The sequence below is a fragment of the Heloderma suspectum genome, chromosome 4, assembly GCF_057233095.1.
Source record: "Heloderma suspectum isolate Gila_16-S chromosome 4, 16-S_ref, whole genome shotgun sequence".
In the NCBI taxonomy this organism is placed as follows: domain Eukaryota; kingdom Metazoa; phylum Chordata; class Lepidosauria; order Squamata; family Helodermatidae; genus Heloderma; species Heloderma suspectum.
In genome coordinates, this window is record NC_139461.1 from 43,648,481 (window position 1) to 43,661,990 (window position 13,510).

At 44.2% G+C, this 13,510-nt stretch overlaps 1 protein-coding gene across 4 annotated transcripts in view; it reads right to left on the reverse strand.

The window, feature by feature from the left end:
• The window catches only part of ESRP1 (epithelial splicing regulatory protein 1), a 58,176-nt gene that overhangs the window by 34,269 nt on the left and 10,397 nt on the right, over positions 1-13,510 (reverse strand). For all 4 annotated transcript variants that reach the window (XM_084848009.1, XM_084848012.1, XM_084848010.1 and 1 more), the window contains exons 5-6: positions 1,415-1,513; positions 477-531 (exon numbers count right to left, since the gene is read on the reverse strand). In XM_084848009.1, coding sequence (XP_084704135.1) covers positions 477-531; positions 1,415-1,513 — 154 coding nt within the window. The remainder of the gene's footprint in view (positions 1-476; positions 532-1,414; positions 1,514-13,510) is intronic.

Consider the following 13,510-nt stretch of genomic DNA (forward strand, 5'->3'; position numbering starts at 1 on the left):
GAGGTGCTGCTGCCAGTCATTGTTGACAATACTGGGCTGGAAGGACCAATGGTTTGACTTGGTATAAGGCAGTAGGACTAACACGGGAAATAACCAGTTACACTTGGTGCCAGTAGCTCCACAGCCCTAGAGCACTGTTACTCACTGGAACTGCTGCGCAGAGTTCTGCATACTAAATCTTTAAGAACAGGAACTCCCCAAATCACTTTTGCTTGAGCCAACATGCTGGTGCCATCAACTGTCCCATGTACCTACAGTTCTCTGTAGTGCAGGAACCTCAGCTCTGGGCACTGTGCTCTATAGGATATTGTGCATGTACTACAGTATCCTAGGGAAATGTAACAGCCAGGACTGGGTCTGGACAGGTCTTACCAGTGCCTATTAGTTCTACAAAGCTGCAGATTTTAATAATAGGTCAGATTTAATCTTGACATAAAACTGTTGGGTTTTTTTTCTTTTAAAAAGTAGATACTTACCAGGTTCCACTTTCAAATTTGTAGTTCACCCTTTCTGGATCTGAAAACCTGTGATCTACAACACATGGCATGAAATTAGTTGCCTTTTTAGCAACACTGTCTGGAGAGCAAGGTGAAATACCTCCTAACATGGCACAGGGACAACCCTATACTTTTAAGAACACTCTGTTCTCACTGGAAAGATCGCTGCTCAAGCACCCTTTCTCTCTTTCCCACCCCCACCACACATTAAAGATAGCCCTTACCAGATGTAAGTAGTATACATTTACTCTCCAACAGCCTGTCCTGCATTGGCTTCTGAAACAAGTGCATCTTTAGTCAACCAAAGCTTTAGCTTAGTGACAGAACACCTGCTTTGCATGCAAAGGGTCCCAGGTCCCCTGGCAACCTGGGTAGGCCTGGGTGTGACCGGCAGAGCCACTGCCAGTTAGCACAGACCAGCTTTCCCCATGCTGGTACCCCCCAGATGTTTTGAACCACAACTCCCAGGATTACTAATCATTGGCCATGCTGGTTGGGGCTGATGGGAGCTGAAGTCCACAACACCTGGAGGACACCAGGTTGCAGAAGGCTGGTGCAGACAATACTGAACTAGATGGACCAACGGTCTGACAAGACAGCTTTCCTATGTTTTATATCAGTCACCTTTTTACCCAGTTGATTTTTAAATTTGTACCCCCACCTTTGGCCCTCCAGCTAAAAATATTTAATGTTGCAATCGACCTGGTTCAACAGCCTTCACTCTCTGGATAGTCAGTGTTGGAGAGAAGGAAGCTAGGGGACATCTGCATACTAAACCCTTAAGAATAGGAATCCGCTCAAATCAGTCCAAACAGCAAACTAAAAGCAAAAGTTTACCAGGGATGGGCATCAGAAAATAGGAACAGCTGAAGTCTGAGTGAAGTACTCCCTCCCCCAAATGTATCCCATTTGCTTACTGTATGGTTCCGAAATTAGCGTTAAAATGATGTCGCCCATGTCTTCCACCTGAGACGCTCCAAGCTGCTGCGTTGAACTGTTCTTGTCAAGATTCAGATCTGAGCGTTAGTGTTAAGTAAAGAATCTTAAAGCAATATTTTAAACAGATTATGCTTCAGGGACAGTAATAAGTAATTTAACCTGTATTGATTCATTGCTGCATTCAGACATAACAAAAAGACAGAATGGCTAAGAATTCTGGCTTACCGCACATGGGCAGTACACTCATACACGCTACCCAAACAACCCTGCTTGGCCCCTCCCACCAGCAGAAGCAACTAAACCAACCAGAAATTAAAAAGGAAGCAAAAGCTTCACATAGAAAGGGAAACCAACTTCAAACCCTGACTTCAGACTCTGGTTTGTTTGGGTCCAAGAGTTCAAGTTCGGATGTAACTGAAAGCTTCTGTTTCCTCATTAGTTTACTAGTTTAGCCCAATGATTGGAAGAGCGGGGCGGGGGGGGGGGAAGCACAGAGGGGGCATGCTGCTCATGAATCATAGAATAGTAGGGTTGGAAGGGGCCTACAAGACCATCGAGTCCAACCCCCTGCTCAATGCAGGAATCCAAGTCAAAACATCCCTGACAGATGGCTGTCCAGCTTCACCCTGAATGCCTCCAATGTGGGAGAGCCCACCACCTCCCTAGGTAATTGGTTCCATTGTCATACTGCTCTAACAGTCAGGAGGTTTTTCCTGATGCTCAGCCAGAATCTGGCTTCCTGTAACTTGAGCCCATTATTCCGTGTCCTGCACTCTAGGATGATCGAGAAGAGATCCTGGCCTTCCGCTCTGTGACAATCTTTCAAGTACTTGAAGAGCACTATCATATCTCAGCAATTCTGGTTTATCTGGTTATAGTCAAACGTGTGTTGATACTAGGGATGTACAATCATATACTCTACTTTTAGGATCTACCTATCTACGTTAGACTTGTACACCACACAACTAGCAAATGCCTTTGAGGTGGTTTACAATCATAAAACCAAAAACAACAAATCCACCAAACAAAAAAATATAATAAAAGTATTAAAATACAATATGAAACATTAAAAACATTAACAAATATTAAAAATATACCCAGGCCATATCTGTTCTTCTGGCTCACCAGACACTCCACTATTAAAAGAGGAATTGGAAGCAGCAGGCTTAGATCCTAATTTGGTTTCTGTGAAGAGAAGGACTCTTTCTGTTCATGGACTGAACTGAGATCTAATGAAAGAACCCACTGCTGGAAGGGAAGGGTGATTTTCACTGACACCCTGCCACTGCAACCTTCCTACACAGTTTCAGAGACTCTGGGGACAGGTAAAAGTTGATAGCCCCCTTCTACTGGTGGGAGAAGCCCATAAGTGGAGCTCTGCTCAGAGATGCTCCTGACAAATTCAGAGAACCAGGTGCTATAGCTGAAAAAGCACAAAAGGAAAATATTTGTAATCTTGGTGAAATCTGTCATACTACTTTTTTGTTGTTTAGGGTGCAATCCTATGGGATGTGCCCTGGCTACTCGTAAGCCTCTGAACTTGGAGGATTATGAGTATCCTATGCCTTGCACCTCCTGCTCTGTATATTAGCTAGATGGGTGATTGCAGTGGTTTGGGGGAGGGAAGGAAGCTGGGGATGGCTGGGGATACCTCATTACTCCACGTCCCCAGTCTCCTCCCCTCCCACTTTTCATCATCTCCGTGTGCCGTGGAGAGATAGCCAGAACCGTGCTGGCAACAGGGTGTGGGGCAGGGGAAAGGAGTGGGAGTGCAGTTTCCTGGCTCCCAGCTCGGAGCCCCTACGAGCTTGGAGCCTGGAAACCGAACAATCCTATGTCCCTGCAGACACTTGTCTACAAGACATAGGATTGCTCCCTTAAAATAATACATGGTATGGGCAATAATTTCTGCATCCAATCTCATTAAAACAAATAAATCCAAAACACAACCCTATGCTGCAATGTATTTATTTTTAAAGTAGGAAACAAGCCTTTTGAAAAACTTCATGGCACTGATAGCATGCCTTTTCACAGGGATTATTCCTTCTCCTATAGGACATATCATTCCCCTGCTACATTTTAATATTAACTGTTAGTCTACAGTTAATATTACATGTACATGTAATATACATCATTACTTTCTATTTTCCCCCCTTTGCTATTCCTGAACAGATTGGTGTTTTTCTTTTGCTGTAATCCCTCTTTTTCCTGTAAATTGATCACCAACTACAGCTTATTTCTTCCTTTTTACACAGTTCCTTAGATTGTAAGAGTTTCCCTTAACAGCAACATTTGTCAAAATTGATATCAGACATGCTTGATGATGTCAGAGCCTGGAGACAGTAGATCTAACATCATCTATCCCTTCTTACAAACCACTAACTTATCTCAAAGCCAATTCAAAATGTTCAAAAAAAGCAAGTAATATAATCCTCTCTGGACTGTACCACCTCAGAATTCAGGTGAAGATCTATGTTTGAACGCTTTCCATACACAAACTCTCTGCAGATGGCATTCCACCTAATCTTGCCCCTGATGTGCTAGCAGTCCATGTGCAAGAAGATTATATGTGCAGGAACATCGCTTAGCAATATTATTTGTGTTAAAAATGCAGCTCGAACATCTCCTCCTTCTATCACTTTTACGACATTTTATAGTTATAAAAGTTAAGTTTCTACTTGTTCTTTATCTGCCTTCCAGTAACTTTGTATAATTTTACATTGCTACCAAATATGTAAGAAGCCTACTTCCTCAGCCTGTATTCTAAGTGGTATGGTCCTGCACCATGTACTTTCTCTAGATATTTGAATGGAGTCTCAAAGGATTCTACATAAACACAGGCATTAACAAATTGACCAAAATGAGTCACACAGGTATTCTAGCTCCAAGTATGCTCACTATTGACTGGGTAATGGTTTCTGCATGACTAGTTGTTAAAATAATAGGAGAATGTGTCCTCTGAAGGCACATGATTTATGAATAGCCATGCAAGATTCACTCCACCCTCAAGGCATTTGCAACCATGAACTGGCCAAGCAAGCTTTGCAAGTAGAGAACTGCAGTGAATTAGGCAGGACAGTAAGTACAGGCAGATCATAAAGTAGACGTGCATTTACATTTACAGAGATGTTGAGACACACAAGCCCTTAAATCCCTAGTTCATTTGTCAGCAAACATACCAAAGTCAAAGTGATCTCAAACTGAAAAGGCATGCAGATAAAGAACAAGTCAAAACTTAACATTTATAACTATAACATGTGAAGTAAATAGTGAAGTATAACATGCCGGCTAACTGGCTAGGTAGCAACGTTTCCAAGAATGATGCAAGAATTATAGCAGATCAAGTGAACATGAGTCAGCATCAATATGATGTTGCAGCGCAAAGGGCCAATGTCATCTCATGTTATCACAGGAACATTTATTCCAAGACTTAGGAAGTAATAGCTGATCTCCACTCAGCATCAGTTAAATCTCTTTTGGAATCCTGTATCATATTTACATATTACAGCTGAAGAGATATGAAAGGATTCAGAGAACATAGCTGTAAGACGATAAAGAAAGATGCAACTTCAGAAGCAATGAGGTGTTTTCAGTAAACTGAAGGTTGAAATTTGGTTGATGTGGAGTGACTACAAGTGTTGGAAAATAAAGTATGTTATACTTCTTGCCTAAAATATACAACAGAAGATCTACCTTGCAGACAGCAAGCCAAGCTACACCATGGAGGGGCAGCTTAGATTTTACATGGTAGATATATGCAACCGTCTCCCATCTTTCTTGCCTTTTTCATGTAAGCTTTTAGGAGCTGCAATCAGGAGTGAAATAGTGACAGAGGGAGCTTGCTTAACCCTTTCTGTTCTGGTTGTTTTTCCAGCTCAAAATGTGCTCTCCCCAGCTAGTTCCCCTTTATAGTAAGAACAGAGCAGTGTAAATCCAAGAAGGTTTAACAGCATGATCCCATCTGCAACTCAGGCTTGTTGGAAGTGGAGATGATAGTTTCCAAGTCCCTGAATCAGTGGAACCTGAAAATACACCCATGTAGGGAATCTAAGCTGGTGTATCGTCAAACTTGCCCTAGCACAGAGGTGGGCAACTTGTGATCCTACAGATGTTGGACTGCAACTCCTATCAGCCCTAGCCAGCATAGACAATGGTGAAGGATAATGGGAGTTGCAGTCCAACAACTTCTGGAGGGCCACAAGTTGCTCACCACTGCACTAGCGGTATCTCCAGAACCAGAGAGAAACCCAGGTGGAGTGGGGGAAGCACATATTGGGAGGAAGGAGAGACGTTTAATCCATATTCTGTGCTCACTCCATGGGCCCTTCCACCCCTTGACAACAGCGTACTGTTATGGATGCAAAAGTAGTGGCATAAGTAAAACCTCCCCCATTGAAGCCAATGGAAAATCTTAGGGAACGGCCCCCTCCTTCCTGTCTGCTCCGCCACATTCCCAGCCCCAAGTGTGGTCACTCAGGAATCACCAAAAAAAGTGCTGTGGACCGGATCCTTCAGAACACACTCCGGAATTCTGACCCAGGTCACCTCAAATCAGTGCAACCTTTTATTGTAGCAAGTCCAATGGTAAAAGCTTAATGGTTACACTCTTCAGAAATCATACAGCTGATGTAATTAGCTATAGGCTATATGTAATTCTACAACAGTCCAAAGCGAATAACTATAACTGTGTCAGAGATCCATAGAACTTGGTTTCCCGTTGCAATCTCCACAGCTTGGAATACAGGGCAAAGGGCTCAAAAGATTCCTGGCATAACCCATCCCAGGGAATCAAAGACAAATGTCCCCCCCCCCCGCCCCCCAGAGAGAGGACAAAAGAGAAGACACATTTGCATAAAATGTGCATATGTTATATATACAGATACAGATTTAGAAATAATTATTATAATTTGAATATAAATACAGTACATCTCACCATAGTGCGGAAGACTGTGACCAGGGGACCTGGGTGCCTGAGTGTCCAGTCTGCTGTTCAGGTGCTAATTGTTGATGGGCAACAGCTCTCCTTATGGTTCTTTGTCTTTAAACAGGAATTGGACAGGAGAGCCCTTCAAATAGAGAATGGTCCTTTGGCAGCCCTTCAATTAAAGGACTGTCCCCTGCAAAACAAGGGACACATGGCCACCCTAGTTCTGATCAACCTTGCAACCAATCATGGTACATCACTAGGCAGTGTGGCTAAATATATTTAACATGTTAAAAATCTGGTTAAAAAAAAAAGGACTTTGGAGATTTCAGTTATAGTAACAGTAAGCATCTCTCTTTAAAAAAAAACATTAAGTCCACACATCACTTCAATAGAAATCATATCCAAATAATGGCTACGTTTTATGTTAAAAAAGCAAGAGAAGCACAGGTACGTGGAGAAGAGATTCAGACTTCTGAGGCTAAACATTATAAATGACACAGCAAGTCATGTATTATTTGAGGTTTCCCACTGGATTTGAAGACTAAAAATTTGCCACATGCACTAGAAAACCAGGAAATGCCATTTTAAATCTCACCAGATCATCCATACGGATGACTGTGGACTCTTATTTTATGGCCTCCAACTATGTGAGCTCTGCAACATTTTCAGATCTCAAATATTTATGATTAACAACTAACACACTATGGATATTTATACTTCACCATGGGGGTAAAACCCACTCTTTTGCCCAGTAATTGCTATCCCTCTCCTAGGAAGTCACAAATTATTACAGCTTAATCATAAGCATGTTACTCAAGAGTCAGTCCCACTTTGTTGCTTCCAAGTAAATGTGCGTAGGGTTGCAGCCTTTGCCTTGGAGTGAGCAATCTCAGGTCAGTATCCTTGCATGCAGACTGAGCATGTTAAGTAAATCTGTCTCTTATCATACACAATGGTGAAGTGCAAAATGTACATGCAGGCTGCATGGCCACAGGTTTCGGATGATGTTTCTGGGTGGTATAAAGGCTCTATTTAATTGCACAACCAATATGCTTTAATTGTTATAGCAACCGGTTAGTAGGCATAGTTTCCAACCTCACTCCACCACTTAACGCTGTTCAACAGCTTATGATTATTAGCCAAGAGGGAACCTCCCCGACTTTCCATGTTGCTCATATCTGATGTCTTCACATGCTGGGACATGCACAATGGAGAGGGGAGCACTGGGTTTCATTCTCATCCCACACAGAGCAGAGGCCTTGAATCTTGCCCTCAGAGGCCTTGGAAAAGTGAGGGAGGGGCAGGGGGAAGAGATCCCGCCAGCCTAGTAAACTCCCTCTTATTAATGCTGATGTGATAAGGGTGGACTTCATATAGGGTGGGAAGGGGAGGGGGAGACTGATCACAAGGTGCCCTGGGATAATAACCAGCAGTTGCCGGCAAAATAACCAAATTACCAAGGGAGGTGGGCAAAGAATAAAAGGTATCCTGGGGCATAAATGAGTGAGACGGTTACCAGACTATGGCCATTCGTTCATGTGCTAGTCACGATTATAGTATGGTGAGTTGGTAAGGCCTTAACGTTTTTACAAATGTGTTTTAATGCATTTTAATGTGCAGTCCTATGCATGCTTAGACAGAAAAAAGTCCTACAATTCCCAGCATTCCTCAGCCAGCCACGTAGGGCTTTTTTTTCTGTCTAAACATACATAGGATTGCACCCTAATGTGTTTTAATGTGCTTTTTGTAAACCACTTAGAGATATTTTTAAAATACGGTAAGCAGTATATACATCTATTAATAAAATAATTTTAATTAATTTTTGTGAACCGCCCAGGGAGCTTCCAATATTGGGTGGTATAGAAATGAAATAAATAAATAAATAAATAAAATATATTGGTTATGCACATTCTCCCAGGTGGCCCTAAGCTGGGACCCCGGTGTTCTGAGCCTGTGGTGTTCAACTGAGCTACAGCTCCACACACGGGTCCCTTCGGTCCTGGGCTAAATGGCCAAGAATCTTCCAGAAAGGAGGGGTTGTTTCATAGGATGGGCCCCTGGGAGACTACAAAGGCCTCACCACCTGTCTGCTGTCTGACTCCTCCTGTCACTGCGTGGTTATAAGGTGTTGTTTGTGGCTGCAGGTGTTGGTTGCTGCCTTTGTGTCTGTTGTGCCATTGGAGGCCTGGCTCTGACAAGGGAGGCACTGTGGCCTCTCCCCAAGAGCATGCTTGTGCATTGTGTACACAGAGGGATGTGGACATTAACGCCATCGTGGTATTCTAGCCACTGCTTCTCATCCATTGGTGTTTTCTATTAGAGCTGGATTTAGGGACAGGTGACCCAGGAAACAGTCTGGGGCACTGCGCTGGGAGGGAGGCCCCCCACCTCTCCCTGTCTGTCTTTTTAACCATACTGTCTTTGGTATATGGGAAACAGCAGGAGCACCACCACGTATCTTCAAACTTAAGTGCTATTTATAACTTACAGAAACATAGAGCATCCTTCTTCGACTTGTAAGAGGGGCATAAACAGCTTAACTAAACACTTGACCTTGGTAACTACTATAGTCAGAATGGCCCAGGAGATTATGCAGGCCCAACTGCTCCTAGTGACTTCTGCCCCAAAGTGAAAGCATGCCCTTCTATTCTTCACCCATGGCCTGCTACCGCTGAGGCCTTCTGGGCTTGCCTCTTGAAGAGTTAATACATAACGCTCTCAACACCTGAAGCAAACAGATCAGCTTCAGTTCAAGTCAGCTGGCAACAGTGACCAACATGGCCAGTATTTCGTTTACACCTTTAAAAATCTGTGGAAAAATGTACATCCTTCTTGCCATTTCAACAAATGGGGCATGCATGTGAGTATGTGTGTGAACAGACCCAGGTATGCAAATAGATCAGCTTATTTTTTTATTTTTAGCAATATTTATATACCACTTCTCATGTGAAACAAATCCCAAAGCTATTTACAAAAGAACAATGAACACACACGTACGTACGTATCATGAGGCTGGTACAAAGATAGCTCATGACTGAGAGAAAGCTAAAGCAAGCAGATATGTTTTCAATAAATGCCTAAAGCACACCACCGTTGAGGCCTGATGTATGTCAGGCCTGTCTCTGTACCATCGCCAAGCAGAAATCTGTAGGCCACAGCACTGACCACAGCCCCCGCCCCTCTTAAGACTGTAGTGGCCTGGGAGGTTGGTATAGGGAGAAATGTTCCTTGAGGTAACTTGGTCCTGAGTTGTATAGGACTTTGTACACTAATACCAACACCTTGAACCTAGCTCGGTAGCAGTCTACCTGCTAGTGTACATCCTGTAGCTCAGGAGTAATATGTGCACGGCAAGGAACCCCAGTCAGTGACCTCTCCACTGCATTCTGCACTAGCTGCAGCTTCCGAACCAGCCTTAAGGGCAGCCCCACATAGAGCACATTACAGTAATCCAATCCCGAGGTTACCAGCGCATGGATCACAGTGCCAGGCTATCCCTGTCCAGGAACAAGTGCAGCTGGCATTCTAGCCTAAGCTTGTAATAGGCGCTCCTAGCCATGGAGGTCACTTGAGCCTCCAATGACAGTGATGGATCCAGGAACGCCCCCGAAGTGTGAACCTATTCCTTCAGCAGGAGTACTGCTCTGTCCAGAGCTGGTAATTCCCCTAATTCCCAGACCCACAGTGCATCTATCTTACCAGGATTCAGTTTCAATTTATTGGCTCTCATCCAGCCCACCACTGCGTTCAAGCACCGATCTAGATTGTGCATGGCCACTCCTGATTCAGATGTAATGGAGAAATAGAGTTGGGTGTCATCAGCATACTGATGGCACCTCTCCCCCAGTCTGCTAATGACTGCACCCAGTGGCTTCATATAGACATTCAACAGCATTGGAGACCAGATGGTACCTTGAGGCACCCCACAGCAAGACTGCAAGGGGGGTTACATATAATCCCCCAGTGGTATTCCCTGGAAACTAACCTGTAGATAGGAGTAGGACCCCCACAAAACAGAACCCCCACTCCACAGGGGTGATCCAGGAGGATACCATAATCAATGGTATCAAAAGCCACTGTGAGACTGAGTAAGATTTACACAGTCACACTCCTTCTGTCCCTCTCCTGATAAAGGCCATCTATCAGGGCAAAAAAGGTTGATTCCATTACTGGGCCAGAACCCAGACTGGAATGGGTCTAGGCAATCTGTATTCTCCATGAATGCCTACAGCTGAGTCACCACCATCCTCTCGAGCACCTTGCCTGAAAAGGGAATAGTTGCCATGGGATGGTATTCATTATAAACCCTCTGGATCCAAGGAGGGATTTTCAGGAGTGGTTGTACCACTACCTACTTATGGGCAGCAGAGACCACCCCCTGGACCCACCCAGTCAAATCCCCTCAGCTAGCTCGAATAAGCCTTGTTGGGCAAAAGTCAAGAAGACATATGGTGGGTCGAACTGCTACAAGCATTTCGTCCACATCCTCAGGCCGCAGAAGCTGAAACTGATCCCACAAAACTGGATAAGATGGTGCATCAGAACTTCATTAGGACCTGTTACAGCAGGGCTTTTAAGATCATTAAGAAGGTGAGCAATTTTTCCCCTCAAAAAGCCTTGCAAAATTGTCATCAGGCCTCTGAGGATTGTACGATCACATTTGTCGGGTTAATAATCCCAGCACCACCTGGAACACCACAACTGTTAATAATCCCAGCACCACCTGGAAAAGCTTTGCTGGATGGCTACCTGAAGATGTAATGGCAGCAGTGAAGTAAGCCTTCTTTGAAGCCCTCACTGCCATGCAGTAGGCACAGTTATGAGCTCTAATGTGTGTTTGGTCGGCCTTGCATTGAGTCTTATGCCACCTGCATTCTAGCCATCGTCCAGCCTGTTTCATTGCTCATAGTCTTCTAGAGATCCAGGGAGCAACTTGGGCTCTACTTTATCAGAGATGGCACTCAGGAGCGACCATGTTCATGGCCCATCTTATATGACAGGGATAAATCAATGGAAATTGTGCATCAAGATTGTGAAATGGACTACAAACAAATACAATGACCTGGTTTGTACACAACAACTACACATGGGTTGTTTAAACCATGGGTAGTTGGGGCCGTGTGGGAGCGGGCACACTGTCTCCCAACTGCTTGCTGCTTCTGCTTTCATAAACAACCCAGGAATGCCTCATTCCTCAGTTGTACTCCGACTCTGGATTGTTTCTCCCTCAGGTTCAGACATAACGGAGGTTCATACATCACCGAGCATGACCCAGGAACGGGTTGTTTACTGAAGTAGAAACAAATTGGAAGCTGGAAGTGGTTGGGAGACAGCACACTCACATTCTTCCCCCTCTCTCATAATACTAGAACCCAGGGTCATCCCATGAAGCCAACAGCAAAAAGGAAGTACTTCTTCACACAGCACATAGTCAAAGTATGGAATTTGCTACCACAAGACACAGTGATGGCCACCAATTTGGATGGCTTTAAAAGAGGGTTAGACAAATTCATGGAGGACAAGGCTATCAATGGCTACTAGTCCTGAAGCCTATATGCTACCTCCAGTATCAGAGGCAGTATGCCTGTGTACACCAGATGGACTCTTGGTCTGAAGCAGCATGGCTCTTATGTTCCTGCGCAGTCTCAACTACCCATGGATTAAACAATGCATGGGTTGTCATTATGTGTGAACCGGGTCACTAAGAAGAAAGCACCCCAAAGTTTAACAAATGGAAGGAGAGGGTGCCAAAATGCTCATTGCTGGGGGTGACATTTGGTCTACAGATGGCTCTGCCTTCCAGTTATGAATAACACAGGGGCATTGCCAATACATCATATTGTGGCAGGCGAGCAGTGCAACATCAGTTCTGATTTACACAGGTGTCATGTTACTTTCTATGTTGCTTTTTAGCATAACATAACAGTACAGAACACTGTTATGTTACGTTAACATTAGGACCCACCAGCATAGCAGGGCTACAGGATGGGTCTCCTCAGCACAAGTTTTACAGTGATGAACCTCTCTAAATTAACCCTAACTGTTTGAATACCATTGGGGGAGGCTCAGAAGACAAACATCTCAGGTCTGGAGAATATGCAGATCAGGAAGAACAAGGCTATCATGAGTAAAGGCACCCTTTTAGGCATCCAAGAAAGGCAGTGTCAAGAGCCTGCAAAATGAAAAGCCTGCAAAAACAATGCAGCTGTCCTTCAAGATGAGAAGGCTTGGGGGGAAAAAAACTGGGGTGGGGGGAAACAGAACAATTGCAGGAGGGAACTTCCCTCATCTTTTCCACAAATGTGGGGGGTGGGGCAGAAGCAATGGGAAAAAACAGGGTTTTAAAAAAAAAAATCTAGTTCCCCCACCCCACATTTTTTCTGTCCCCCCGACCCCAGGCCTTCACATCTCTAGCTGTCTTGCAGGACTGTTATAGGGTGCAGAGCTGGTACACAAAGCATATTGTACTAGTCAAAGTGAATGTGAAGATGGTGTTTGACCTCCAGTCCAGACATAAACAAAACAACATACAAGCAGTGTGAATGGAGGAGCTTCTCTCTCTCTTTGGCTTTCTTCACAGACAACTTTTGTCCTGTGATTGAGATTGCTCCCTCACAGAAGTTTGCTGGCTCTTTGCATGACACCGTGAACCTCCAAGGCGTCTCCTGCACTAAATGCCCTTTGTTCCATTTTTAAATAGATCGCAGATAATGAGCTATCAAATTACGTTGAGTTTCCTCTGTGAAAAGAGGAAAAGCAGCAAGAAGAGGAGCGAGATCAGTGAAAGATAATGGAAGTCTCAGTTATGTGGAGTAGGAGGGGGGAAGGGGAGGGGGGAAAGGAAGCAGGTGGAAAAGGGAGGGAGTCGTTGTGATCCTGCATTTAAAAGGGAAGCAGGAAGCCCCATCTTAAATGCAGGATTTACACTGGTGTAGAGATGCCCTTTATCACCCTCCCCCACTCTGTGCTCCAAAACTGACACCATGTGTCATTACATAGGCCTGGCTCACATTTTGGGAACAGAGGGCTTGAAGGAAAGCCAACATGAAATGCTTTGGCATATCGGTCCAATAAGTGTACTTGGTGTTCTGACGCTGCCCTAAAAAGCACCAAGCAGGAGACAATACTCAACATTTTAAACTAAATT